General features: G+C 41.1%; 1 protein-coding gene across 1 annotated transcript; it reads right to left on the bottom strand.

The window, feature by feature from the left end:
• Positions 1-5880: 5880 nt before the first annotated feature.
• Positions 5881-12599, bottom strand: zc3h14 (zinc finger CCCH-type containing 14). Its single transcript, XM_005734355.1, has 17 exons — positions 12446-12599; positions 12071-12113; positions 11860-11974; positions 11673-11713; positions 11408-11552; positions 10633-10936; positions 10379-10542; positions 10023-10123; positions 9762-9920; positions 9331-9399; positions 9037-9175; positions 7987-8189; positions 7728-7866; positions 7482-7624; positions 6419-6501; positions 6206-6312; positions 5881-6096 (listed from the first exon to the last, which is right to left on the bottom strand). The coding sequence occupies exons 1-17, from the start codon at positions 12479-12481 to the stop codon at positions 6093-6095; spliced, it is 1995 nt and encodes a 664-aa protein (XP_005734412.1). The 5' UTR covers positions 12482-12599; the 3' UTR covers positions 5881-6092.
• Between the last annotated feature and the right edge of the window lie 610 nt (positions 12600-13209).

Below are 13209 nucleotides of genomic sequence, written 5' to 3'. Positions count from 1 at the left end.
TCCCTCCTCCCTCGCTCTCTCTTTCTCTCTCTCTCTCTTACTCTCGCTCTCTCTCTCTCTCTCTCTCTCTCTCTCTCTCTGATACTAGCTGTCTACCTAATTAGACGTACTGATGTAGTTTCTGGTAAGTTGCACTAGACTGGAAGTCACATGTCTGTTGGAAAGTTAAGGCGAGCAAGGCAATTGTGTAAAGTCCAAAAAAAATAACACAACCAGAGCTTAACTCACTCCTTGAATACATTATCAGTGGATGCTCACAGCCTCACAAATGAATTACCCAGTTTGACAGAACTAAAAACTTGTTTGTTTGGAAGCAGCACAATTGTCAGGTTATCACAAAAATAACACATTAATCTTTACACAAGTGTGATTATGTCTGGGTAGTGGGGATGTGTGTGTTTGTGTGTGTGTGTGTGTGGGGGGGGGGCGCACATGTGTGTTAAGCTGGCATTATGGGCTTCCTCTTTTTTTCTTTCTTTTTTCTTCTTATTTCTTTTTGTTTAGCTGTCACAGATATGAAGTTTCGACTTAGTCCTCAAGAGACTGCATCCCAAAACTCCACATGGATGACTGGGCTGTGAGTATTTACACATGCTTCATGGTAATTTCCAGAACTGTGCAGCACTTGCTGGCTTGCGGCTCACCAGCTGCGAAATAGGTAAGGTGATGTCAAGTGTACTGGCAATGAGAAATGCCCAAGGGGCTCCCCAATGCCCCACTCAGAATTCTCTCACAGCCTTTTACTCTAAACGAAGATGTTTATGTGCAAAGAGTGGGGGATCTTCGAGAAAATGTACAATTTGAGGAGGGGGAACATACTGGAAGTAATGTTTTTTTTACTCACACTATTACTGTAATAGAAAAGAAAAAAAATCACACACGCTTTTGTTTAAGCGTCCAGCACAATCCATTTAAAACTGAGCTTTTGGCTCATTTAAGGCATGCGGTGCCCTTTACTCGTTAGTCCTTTTCTTGTTTGCCCCCATCACGAGACAGCATTTGGTCGTGCAAGAACAAGATTTTCTTGTGAGAAGAAGGAAAAAAAAAAGGAGGAAAAAAAAAGAGAATCAGGACTAAAACAGCTTTGCTTGGCAGAACAGTCCTCCCACACAAAAACATGTTCCACCATCACAGGAATTTTGAAGAGCTTGGGCAAGGGCAGACATTTCTAATACTTGGCATTTAACGCTGTCCAAAAGAGTTGAGGCTGCAAAAGAGAGAGAGAGAAAGAGAGAAAGGAGGAAAGCTGCTTTGTCAAATTAGGCTTAAACCAGGGTGAACACATATTAGTTTAAAGATCGTTTTTCACAGCTTGGACGCAGTACAGCCCGAACCCTCAACGACCCACTGTTGCTGGGAGTGTAGGGATGCTCAGAACCACCCCCAAATCCCGCCGTATCAATTTTTAAACATTGAGTGAATGATTTAAAAAATGTGTAAAAGCTTTTGAAATATCTTTATAACTGTTGTTTGTATGTCTTGCACTAATTCTGCTGCTCGGTGAGGCTCACAGAAGTAGCAGAAGGCTTGATGGCGCCTGTATTAAACTCAAGCTTTGCACTTGATCACATAACATCCAGTGTGAGTAAGAGTTTGTAAAAAAGAAAAAGAAAGAAAGAAAAGCGACAGCTCGTAAGGACAGTTTTGATGAATTTTAATTACTGCTCTAAACAATACTCCCTCCTCTTCATCGGGACTCCCTTACTTGGAAAAACCCCAGACAGGCCATTTATTTCAAATGCAAACTGCGATACCCTCATTTGTGGTCTACCTTCCTTGGAAATGACCGTGGGAGGTTTCTAATAATCACGAAATACATGTAAGGGATAATTAGGCAAACGACAAACGTGACAAATAACGGTTAAATATTTAATTCAGAATAAAGGCCGATTATGAGTCATTTCAGTGAATGTGTCAAGTCCAGTTTGAGAGAAATATTGCTCTTATTTTCTTGTTCTTTGGCCCACTCTTTCTGAGTTTTACTGTTATGCAGGCGTGAATTGTATCAGCCACTCGTTGTTTACTTACTTAGTAACTTTTTCGACATTTGAAAAGTAAAGGGCTAAAAACAAGTGAGTTTTGTACTGGATTTCTGTTATGTTACAAGGATTTGAGTTTCAAACATATTCCACCTGTTTGCCATGAAAAAATAAAAAAACATGGCGATAATGCTGCATATACTTGAGGCTGTTCTTTGTTTCGAAAAGACTGAACTATGTAATATTGTATTTTTTTGAAGGGGTGGAAGGGTAGGGCAGTTGTTTTAGGTCAAGACATGAGTCAGTCTTATAAATCAAGAACTGCCTAAAAGTTGATGCCCAAATATTGTAATTTTCCATCTGTCATAACTACTGTGCAATACAAGTGAAATCATAAAATGAGGCGATCACTTCCTCCTGCTGGGAACTGACACCAAGGACTGTCAGTCGCTGTTGTTTTAAATGAAAGACGTGTGGACAACAATACTGTCAGTTAAGGTAGGTATTAAAAAAAGAAGAAGAAAAAAGTAACAATTTGTTCTTCTATTTCCATCACTGTCACTCATCGTTATTTTTAATTAACTTAATTTGTTGAACAGTTCTTTAACTGGAATCGTCTCACATGGATTTGTTGCAGTACTGATATTTGCGGCTAACCTCCAGGTGGAGGTGGTGTAGGACAGGCAGAGCAGCTTGTTTGTGAGATAAAAGAAAGGCTGATGAAACTCATGAATGATGGAAAATGATGTGTAATGATGGTTTTTGTCGTGTGAGTGGTTTAAAAAGACCGGGTTTTGCTATCTTGCTCAGGCTGACGCTGCTTGTGTGATGTCATCGGCACCCCGCAGAGAAGAAAAAACAAAAGGGTAAAACAGTCGCAACATCCAAGTCATTAATTTGTTTGTGTGCTGATCTCATTGAGAGTCCATGTTTTATTCAAATACAACAAATACAGCTGAAAACGAAATATTTAAAATGAAGCTCAAAGGCCACACCGCGCCCACATAGGAGATTTCAGAGGCTCGCTGGGCTTTTGATGTGTTAAAGGTTTAAAGTGTCCCTCTCCTAACAAACGAGCACAACTGGAAGTTGACATAAATGTCAAACAAGCTGTTTGTCCCTCATGGGAAGATTTCTGGTCAGGTAAAAGTCAGGGAACTTACTTGCGTGCGTGTATGTGTGTGTTATGCCAAGGTATGTGGGTTGTGCCCATGAAGATTATGCCAAATCTTCTCTGTCAGTGGTGTTTAAATGTTATTTATAAGTAACTGTTATTTAGTGGAGTTGAAATGTTGAATGTTCAATGAGTGGGTTAAACCCTAAAGGGTAAGTAAAGTGCAGTTCACCAGACAGTGAGGGTTTTTTGTTCTGAAAAAAAAAAATGTTTGTGCGCTGACAGAAACAGAATAAAACACAATGAAGGCGTTTATAGAAAATGATTACTTAATTAATAATGACCCCAGAGCACTGATGAGACTCAGCACTAATGTTATCTGGTAGTTTATGAGGGAAGTCACCAAGACCAGCTAAGAACAACTGTAAGGTGTCATCTAAGAACTTTTCAAGTGATCCTGAATCATCCATTACTTATGCTGCTGTAGGCTCATGCTACTGCAGGACTTAAAGTTTTGTCTTCTCTCTGATTTAGTCGGTCTCTCTATGCTTTCTTTGCTCTTTCCTCTCACCCTCCAGCTGGTCACAACAGATGGCTGTGGCTCCCTGACCCTGGTTCTGCTGGAGGTTTCTTCCTGTTCAAAGAAAGTTTTTCCTTCCCACTGTCGCCAAGTCCTTGCTAAAAGGTCATTTAAAAATGATTTGGCTTTTTCTCCACAATAAGGTGGGATCTACACCTTACAGTAGCAAGTGCTTTGATGCGACTGTTTGATTGTGATTTGGTAACTCAAGCATCTGAGATCTTTCTTAGGTTTTACACCTGATTTCAAGACTTTCTTTTGAACTTGTGATTAAAGGCTGCAAATCGCAGAATTGTGTACAAGTAATTTCATTTCTAGCGGACCCATTTTATGTTTCCTCAATTGAACAGATGTTCCAGACAAAAAGTTGTGAGAATAAATTTTCTACTTTGAGTTTGTCTCCACCTGTGGGCCAGCAGGAGTATTGAGGGTGGAGGCTGTAGTTGCCGCTGTGCTGCAGGTGGAGGTGGTATAGGACGAGCAGAGCAGCAGGTTTGTGAATGTTTTTGACGTAAATGAAAAAGACAAAGAAGTGCTGATGAGGTTGCTGTGTGATGTAGAGACAGGTATAAAGGGTGTGTATAAAGATTGGGTCTCGCTGTATTGCTCAGGCTGAACTGCAGCGTCTATTCACAGGCGCGATCCCACTACTGAGCGACACGGGGGCTTTGACCTGCTCCGTCTCCGACCTGGGCCGGTGTACCCCTCTTTAGACGACCTGGTGGTCCCGGGCTCCCCCAGGATCACCATATCGATGCCGAACTTAGTGTGGACACCCGATCGACATAGTCCGCTGTAGCTCAGAGCTCCTGAGCTCAAACGATCCTCCAACCTCAGCCTCCCGGTAGCTTGGATTACAGGCACGCGCCACCGCACCCGGCGAGAAATACGCACGCTCACAGAGCTTTTAACTGTGAGTCATGTGACGTCATCACGAAGCCGCGACAGAGCCGGTGTTGTACCAAAACGTGATCGTCTGCCATAAAGTGATTTCCGGTGTCTCTCTGTCTCTTTCATGTCTCTCTCTCTATATATAGAGAGAGATGTATATGTGGAATGTCTTTGTTTATATTGTCACTATATTGTATTCAATAGTATTTATAAAGTGATTGCACATAAAATGAAGAAATCCCTGTTCTGCAAGTTCCTTTATGACTGTGTTACTGAACCTACATTATACTCAATCCAGTGCTTTTTTGGTCACTTTAAATATCTTTATAGAACTATAATGCAACTTCAGCTGCCCATTAATGTCAACGACACATTCTAGCTGATAAATAAAGGAAACAAAGCCACAAAAGCCAAAAACTGATTCCAGGTTATACCTTCTGCAAGGAATGTTGTCTTAGGCTCAATATGACGCCATATTATCCCTCATTGATATGTTTGATGTATGTTTCACAGATTATAATTCAACAAGTCATTCACACGAGTGCCACATCCCTGATCCAGAATCATGATCAAAAACATTGATGTTTATACTTTTCAGAGTCACAAAAATTATGTCTCATTATTACTGGTTAGTCAGCTTGTTTTCCACAATCATAAATCAACCAGTACATCTATACAGACGTTTTGAATTTGAGACATTGCCAAATTTAGTTTAAACCTTAAGAAACGCCCAAAGCACAATTACTAACAGGGTAATCTCTGATATCTGCATATGAATGTGCACAACTAAGATTGCTCAGTGGCACCTGTAATGCAAGTTTTGGAAAGAACTCTAGAAACACACTTAACTTTAGAAATAAACCAATTGCACAGGATATCCTCCACCATCCTGCTATAACACAGGCCAAAAGACACAATCATTTGTCTATAGTCACCAGGTGAATGAGAGCAGGTTTGGGACTATTTCTATATTTAAATGATTGGTAATAAGTGGCTTTCACACTTTAGAAGGATGCAGGTGTTATTGCACACAGCTGCAGTGCTGAAGGCGTCTTTAGCTCATTGACTGCATGTACAGATTTTACAGTCTGGTTGGATCCGTGCGTATTTAATAAAAACAACTGCAGACTTTATAAAGTCACTCCAGCAGAATTTTGATAAGCAAAAAAAGGTCAAACATGTTCGCGTTTTATGCTTTTTCAGTGTATGTTACTGCACGATACGTTTGACTTGCCTTACCTTCAGTTAAACCGATCAAGGTCTGTGTCCCACCAAAGTACACGAATAGCATGAGCAAAATGATGATGTGAAACAGATTTTTATATAACTGTATTTATTATTTTGACAGCATGACCCACAAAAAACTTGACTCCTCAACTTAAAAAACGATTTCCTTTAAAATCACTCCAAACAATACATTAAAATAAACTGAAACATTCGGTAAATGAAATATTGACAGCCCACAGACACAAGGACTTTCCACGGCTTCAAACGCTGACCGTCGGGCTTCTGCCGTAGTCTCTGTACTTTAGCTGCGAGGGGAGAAAGACCGTATTTATTAGGTGCATCATCAAATTAAACACATAATGCTGAATTAAATATTAAATGATGGTCTTTATCTGAGTTGCATTATCTGTTCACCTGCTCTGTGCTTTTGTCCACTTCAGGGCGTGCCTTGGAGGCACGGTTGTGGTCGGGTGGTAGAAGGTACACCCGGCTCGTTTACACATCGCAGCAAAGCGACACGGCTGTAGTTAAGAAGGAGGGAAAAGAAAAAAAAAAATCAGATTCGCTGTGAATCTGAAAGTGATCAGTCTGCGTTGTACAAACACAGCTCTTGTGCAGTGTTTTTACCTTGGGATGATAAAATGGACAGTCCATCTTCTTGCACTCTGGGAAGAAGCGACAGATGCTGGTAGGCTGGGTCTGCTGCACTGCTGCAAACATAAGGGTCAAGGATAAGCTATCAGGATGATTATGATAGTTTAGAAACATGGAAGTGCTATGGATACGTAAAAACAGTGTCACATTAAATGTCTTTGAGGGAAAACAATAAGGACTTCTTTGTTGTAACACTGACATCATTAAAAACAATTTTTTGGGGAGGAAATCAACAATGATTCATTCGAATACTGACGTGGGCCACTGTTCGGTTTTTGTGAGACCGTTTTAAATTTACACGGGAATACAACTTCAGCAGATGCCAAGTCAGCTCAACACCAAGGACAACAGAAGTGAATGTACTGTCACCCAGTTCTCAGGGCCGTCCTCCCACAGGGAGGAGCATTTAAATTCTCTGCCCTCTTTCTAAGCCCAACACACGCTTTCACCTTTAGTCTAAAAGGGAACAGCAAGGTCCTGTCTTATCTTCTCTAATCAGATTTTTTTTTTATAAAAGCACTGGGGGTTTCCACAGACGCAAGCACAAGATGCCTGATAGAGTCGGGTCAATGCACTTGACAAAGATCTACTCTGCGTGATTATTTTAAACCTTACCAACAGACTGACCTGATGAATAGATAATCTATATCACAGGTGTAGATTAGCCCGGCAAAGACTTCAGATCTGTATCATTTAGGTTAGGTCTACTTTATTCAGAATAATGCAACAAAACTGGCTGAAGATTCAAGTGTTTTACATGAGTAAAAGGTAATAGTAGGAACGCATTCTTCCTCTGCTAACTTTAAACAGATTAGCTTCACTTTCTATCTGCACACCACCAGTTTTTTGTGTTTTGTTTTTCATCAAGTAACCATATGTGAACTTGCTTGAGGTAATTTAGGGAAACTTTTAGTGGATCCACAATAGCTGAAAATGTTTAAACTACTAATTGCTCTCACAGAATTTAGCCAGAATCCCATCAGTGAACAGGAGGCTAGAAGAAAACCCAGCATAGGTCAAGCTGGCGAGAGAGTACCTGGTCTGGGTGGAGGAGGTGCAGCCGTGCTCCTGCGGCTCACATGAGTGAAGGGACAGTCTGGCTTTGTACACCTGGCGTCATATTTACAATTTGGATGCACAAAAAGGCATTTATCCCCAAATTTGCAGTTTGGAAAAGTCCTTAAGGAAAAAAGCAAAACACATGTAATCAGGACTTATGACTGAAAGTGAAAAAAAATTAACCTAAACAATCATTCTTACTGTATTTAACATAGCTACTCACTTGCACTGTGTTGTTGGGTGATGATACAGACACTCATCCCCACTTTTGCACACCGGCCAGAACTTGCATCGCTCCATGACCTTTTGTTTTTTCAAAGGGACCGCATTCTCCTCTGCCATGTCAATGTCCATCATCTCATCTGTCAACAGGTAAAAGGACAGGACTAAAGAGGCTAAAACTTGGCTTTAAAATGCAAAACAAAAATAAAATAGCTGATTATCATATCACTTTAATAACTCCGCTGAGAGCACACACACACCTTCTGATGTGATGCCTCCCTGTAACCTCTGAAGGACGCTGACTTTGGGCTCTCTGTGGGCATGGCTCGCTGCGTCAGGTACGTTCGCAGGTGGTCTCACATCTTCCAGGTCAGTTTCACAGTCTGCAAGGTTACCAAGCGGGCTCGGTACCCCATCTAATGTCACTATGAACTTCGGGCTGGCAGAGTCACCTCTCTCCTTGCTAGGGTAAGTCAGAAAAGCAGAACAGATGAAATGACAATCCAGTAATAGCACAAATGTCTCGTTATTTATACAAAGACACAGGCCTGTACTATGAAACAGGATATGGTCTTATCTTCGTGGTTAACTCTGGGTTTTCTGTACTACAAAGGTGGTTCACTTCTTTTCGAGGTACATCCTCGTAACATCGTCAACAGAAACAATGGCACCACCTACTGGCCAATCAATAGCATCACCATTAAATAACACTGTAATAAGTGATCCTTAAATAGTAAACTTATTTGCACTTCCTGCTCACCTTACATCGCACTTACATGAGCCTACATTTGAATTCTGTTTTCATTTATCATTCATTACTCTCAGACCATTAAACACTACCGAGACTGCAGGTGAAAGAACAGAAAATAAAACTGCGCTTTAAACATTAATTCAATGAGATACTTGATTATAATCCACCAAATTCTCCTGTAACTTAATGATTTTTTTGAATTTTTGCTGCTTTTCTTTCCTGCTTCACACATCTATACAGTATGGATAGTACCACACTTCTATAAGTGCTTTTCCTCTCATGTGCACACACACACACACACACACACACACACGCTGCTGCTTTGTCTGCAATGTATGTTTCAGATCTTCATATTTTTGTAATGTTATAGATTTATCATCATTTATAAAATCAGTCGCTCTGCTGCCAGGACACAACGATTGATCAGATGTCAACAGCACCTGTTTTATGAGAACTCATTGCGTTGACAACCAACTTTGTGCCACTACTCAGTCCATTCCACTCATAATGGAAAGACACCTTGTGTATGCCACCTCAGTAAAAATACAAACATACAAACCTGGTCTGGACGGTGCGTGGTACAGCAGACAGGACTTGCTGCTGATTTCCAACTGGAGATTCTCCCACTTGTGGTCGACTCATTATGAAAGAACGCGTATCAAATGTCTTCACTTCACCGCCTGCAGTGACCTCCACCCCTAGAGGCATGACAGATTGAAAAAAAATATGTAAATAGAATTTTGGGAGCTATCAAGTGTTTTTGGGAAGACTCATTACTTCTCAATAGTTTTGAAACTTTCTAAAGTTGCATGGAATATCATTCGGAAATCGCTTGTCTAAAACTAAAACTCACCATATTCATTTGGTTCTCCTCTACCGCTGCTCTCCAACTGAAGCCGCGATGCTAACGATCTTGTTGGAGCTGGAATAAAATGTATTAATTAAATAAATAAATAAAACAAACAAAACAGCACTTTGAGAACCTCACAAAGTTTTTTTAAATTGTTACTTGCCTGCCGAAGTCAACACACATCTAATTATATAACTATTTCATTACTATGCTGTTCAGTTATGATGATCCATAGTTCTGCTATACACTAATCATCCAAATAAAAACCATCCGGGCTTGTGACATACATAAAATATATATATATAGACATAAATAATTATGGTCATCTGCTCCTTCAGCTACAAAACATCAGACATAGGTTGCAAACAGACATATACTTGTGAGCTAATGAGACTATGTGATCATCTGTGCGCATGAAACTCTATTATATATACCAGATGTTCTGGAGGGAGGTAGATCTGTGGCGGTGTAGGTCTGCACCCGGGGCGCCAGGCTGTGGAGGTGCTCCTGGACTAGCTGGATGGCTGCACTCATCTCCTCATTGCTGGCGAGACGAGTACGAGGCGCCACAGGAACAGTTTGTTTCTGTGGTACTGCGGGGAAAGGTCAACGTAAGAGAATGACACAAACAACAATGGAAAATCAGCTTAACTTACAGGATGTTTGTGGTTAAATGTACGACAGTGGGAACGCACTTGTTGGGTAGGTAGTCGTTTTGGTGATTGAGTCCTGTGCCTCAGAGATGGCTTTCAGTATCAGATTTCTGTTGGCTTGCTTGGCTGGTGGGAGAGTAGGTCTGAAACAATACAAACCTCAAAACTGTTAGAGCTCAGCAAAGCGCAAAATTGATCATCTGTGACTCACTTCTTAAGCTTTACTGCAAGTAAACACACATGTGGTTTGGGTACACACGACCTACAAAAGTCCCATAAATAAAAGCATCCACGAGGCAGATAAACATTACCTTACTTAACCGTTTTCTTTCCACAGTATAAACCCAACCCTGAGGGTTTATACTGAGGTTAATATGACATCAAGTGTTCATACTGACTTCCGTTCTGGTTTGGAGGGGAGGGACACTCTACTGGAGAGGCCTCTGCCACTGTAGCTGCTTTCGTCCTCGTCCACATCGTCGCTGTCCTCGTCTGCATCTCGGTTCACTCTTACGACAGAACTCACTACCGGTGCCTTCCGCTTCCTTGAAAACTCTTCTTGCTGAACGGTGAAAGCAAGGCATTATTACTATATCCAACTACCTAACACACCGTCACCAGAAAGTGAGCAAAATAAGCACTCTGATAATACCTTGTTGGATCCAGTTCTAGAGGTTCTGCTGGTTCTGCTGCCCTGCTGCCTAGCATGAAAGGACGCTTCCGCAGAGCTTACTGATGTGAACTGGCCCTGACCGGGTCTATAGATATCAGCGCTGTGTCTGCTAGCTGCTCCGTGTGTACGACTGTGGTTGGTGCTGATTTCTAAAGGCTCGTCAGCGATGAGGTCGTCGTCCATCTCTGGTTTGATGTCAAGAACTGCCTCCGATGGGAGCGGCTCCACCAGGGGCCTAACACTGGAGGAGAGCTGTGAGGAACCCTTTTCCAAGGTCCCCCTCCTGATAACAAACAAACAAACAAAATACAAGAAAAATGTAACCACACTCAAACACACTTCTTGGTCTGCTCTGACCAAAGACTTTCTTTGTTGATGAGTACTTCTTTGTTCCAGTAAATAGTCATTTTTAACATCATAATACTTTCTGGGGGAAATCCGGACATGCTTTTGTGTTTTGTGTGAATTATCACTGACTTACATCATAAAAAAGTATAACAAAAACCTTAAACAGTACAAATAATACAAACACACAGAAGAACTGAGCCACCATTTATGAGACCTTCCAAAGAGGAAATGGATATTACCACAGTTAAACTTGGAAAAATAGTGGTTGGAGACCTCAGCATGAGCAAAATTATCCCAAACAATGAGCAATCAATTCACAATTTGCTTTAAGTTACTACATAGATTTTCCTGCTGAAGCATAATTTGGAAATTAGGGGGCAACCTGAGAAACTACTGCGTCAGGTACCTGCTCTCATGTGCAGAGCTGGATACACGGGCTTCTGTCCTATCTCCTCTTAATTCCTCCGCTCGGCCGTTTTCACCTACAGACGATCGGCTCTTCCCGCTCACAGTAGCGCCGTCTGACTGCAGCTGCTTGAGGGATGCGGGCTCTGAGAAAAACAGAAACATGAGCAATGCTAAACTCCTGAGCCTCACATGTTCATAAAAAAGACAAACTTCCCATTGCTGGTTAAAAAGTGCAGAGATGTATTGAACGCAGCCGGGCTTACCTGCTGCAACAGACCTTAATTTCTCCAGAACACCATGAAGCCTAAAAATGAAGAAACAAAAACAAAGTTAAGGCAAAAAGGTACAACTTTCTTTCATATTTTACATATTCAGAGCGCTCTGAATACTCCAGGAGAGTAGAAAAGCGCTATATAAGAACCAGTCCACAAATAAACAATATAATCGCACCAGCTTGTGAATTTCATCGTGTTGTTTCCGAGGAAGAGCGAGAGGTCGTCGGCCATCTGTTGGGAGGTTTTCTTGTTTGCCACCATCACCATAATATAATCTGGGAGTTCTTCATCTGTGAAGAAAAAGAAACACGCACATCGTGTATGGTAAGACTACACAACCAGGTAACTGCTGTCTCAGAGGTAATCACTGAATATCATTCACGTACCAATATATGCACCAAGCTCCTGAAGCTTTCCTTTGATAGCAGCCTGGAAGAGATTAAAAGTACAACCGGAAGATGTTATTTCAACAAATTCTAGGTAGCGTAGCTAGCTGCGCTGTTATCATTCAACAACCCAAGGATTAACTTAACGTAGCACTGAGTTTATGCTGTGGAAACTGTTCAAATCAAAAAGAAATTATTGAGTCTATGACGATGCCTGCCGGAGTGAGGTACCAATCCCTCGGCCTTGAAAATAAAACAATAAGTTAGGCTAGGCTCACACATTTAAGCTAGCGAGTCAGTGTTAGCTTGTAGCTCCTTTGTTACGCAAACATTAATCACGCAGACCACTCAGCTTCAACCCGCACTGTTACTCACCCTTATTTTCTTACTAATTTCTGTACCGATTTCCATTATTGTTGTTTGAGTCAAGCGAATTAGTTCTAAAAGAGGCAACTGTTTTTCCAGCTGCACCGCTAAACACCAGGGACAAATGTGACGTAGAATCACGTGACAAATCAAATCAAGGCAACCGAATAGGGACAAAAAGCATACATCTGTCTATCGTATGCGATGTCTTTATGTCTTGGTTCAGCATTTAGAGTAATCACTTTAAGTTGATGCTGGAAAAAGTAAACTTGTTAGTAAAATGTTCCAATTAAAGGAAAGGGTTTGAAAGCGCTGGGTGACCGAAGCTGGGGTGAACCATGCCTCAGTCACAACACCTCTCAGATGACCTGGATGGTCATCAGCAATGTTCCCTCTAATTTTTCATGTGTCTGAGCGAACACACAAACTCCCTGAGCGGTCACTTGGACCACTGTGAGCAACAGCAGACGTGTGCACTGTGGTCACGCCAGCATCGAATCCATCCAAGTCACATGGTTTATTCAAATAATCAAATTTATGTTAGACTACTTTTAATTAACTGCTTTAGCCCACTTACAATGAAAAAAAAAAAAATCTTGTTCATGACCTGTGTAGTATGTTAACACTATTGGAAGTAAAAATAACTTGAACTCCAATTTTGAAAACACAACTTTCTTTCTTTTTTTTTCTTCTTTTTTTAAATAAAGCTCTGACTTGTATTATGAGTATGAGTCTGTGATCTGGGAGAGAGTCATGTAAATCTCTGTCTGCAA

Source organism: Pundamilia nyererei, unplaced genomic scaffold (genome assembly GCF_000239375.1).
Source record: "Pundamilia nyererei isolate P.nyererei 1_Seehausen unplaced genomic scaffold, PunNye1.0 scaffold00058, whole genome shotgun sequence".
Lineage (NCBI taxonomy): Eukaryota > Metazoa > Chordata > Actinopteri > Cichliformes > Cichlidae > Pundamilia > Pundamilia nyererei.
Note: the sequence above shows the minus strand (reverse complement) of the source record. Positions and strands in the feature narration are given on the sequence as shown.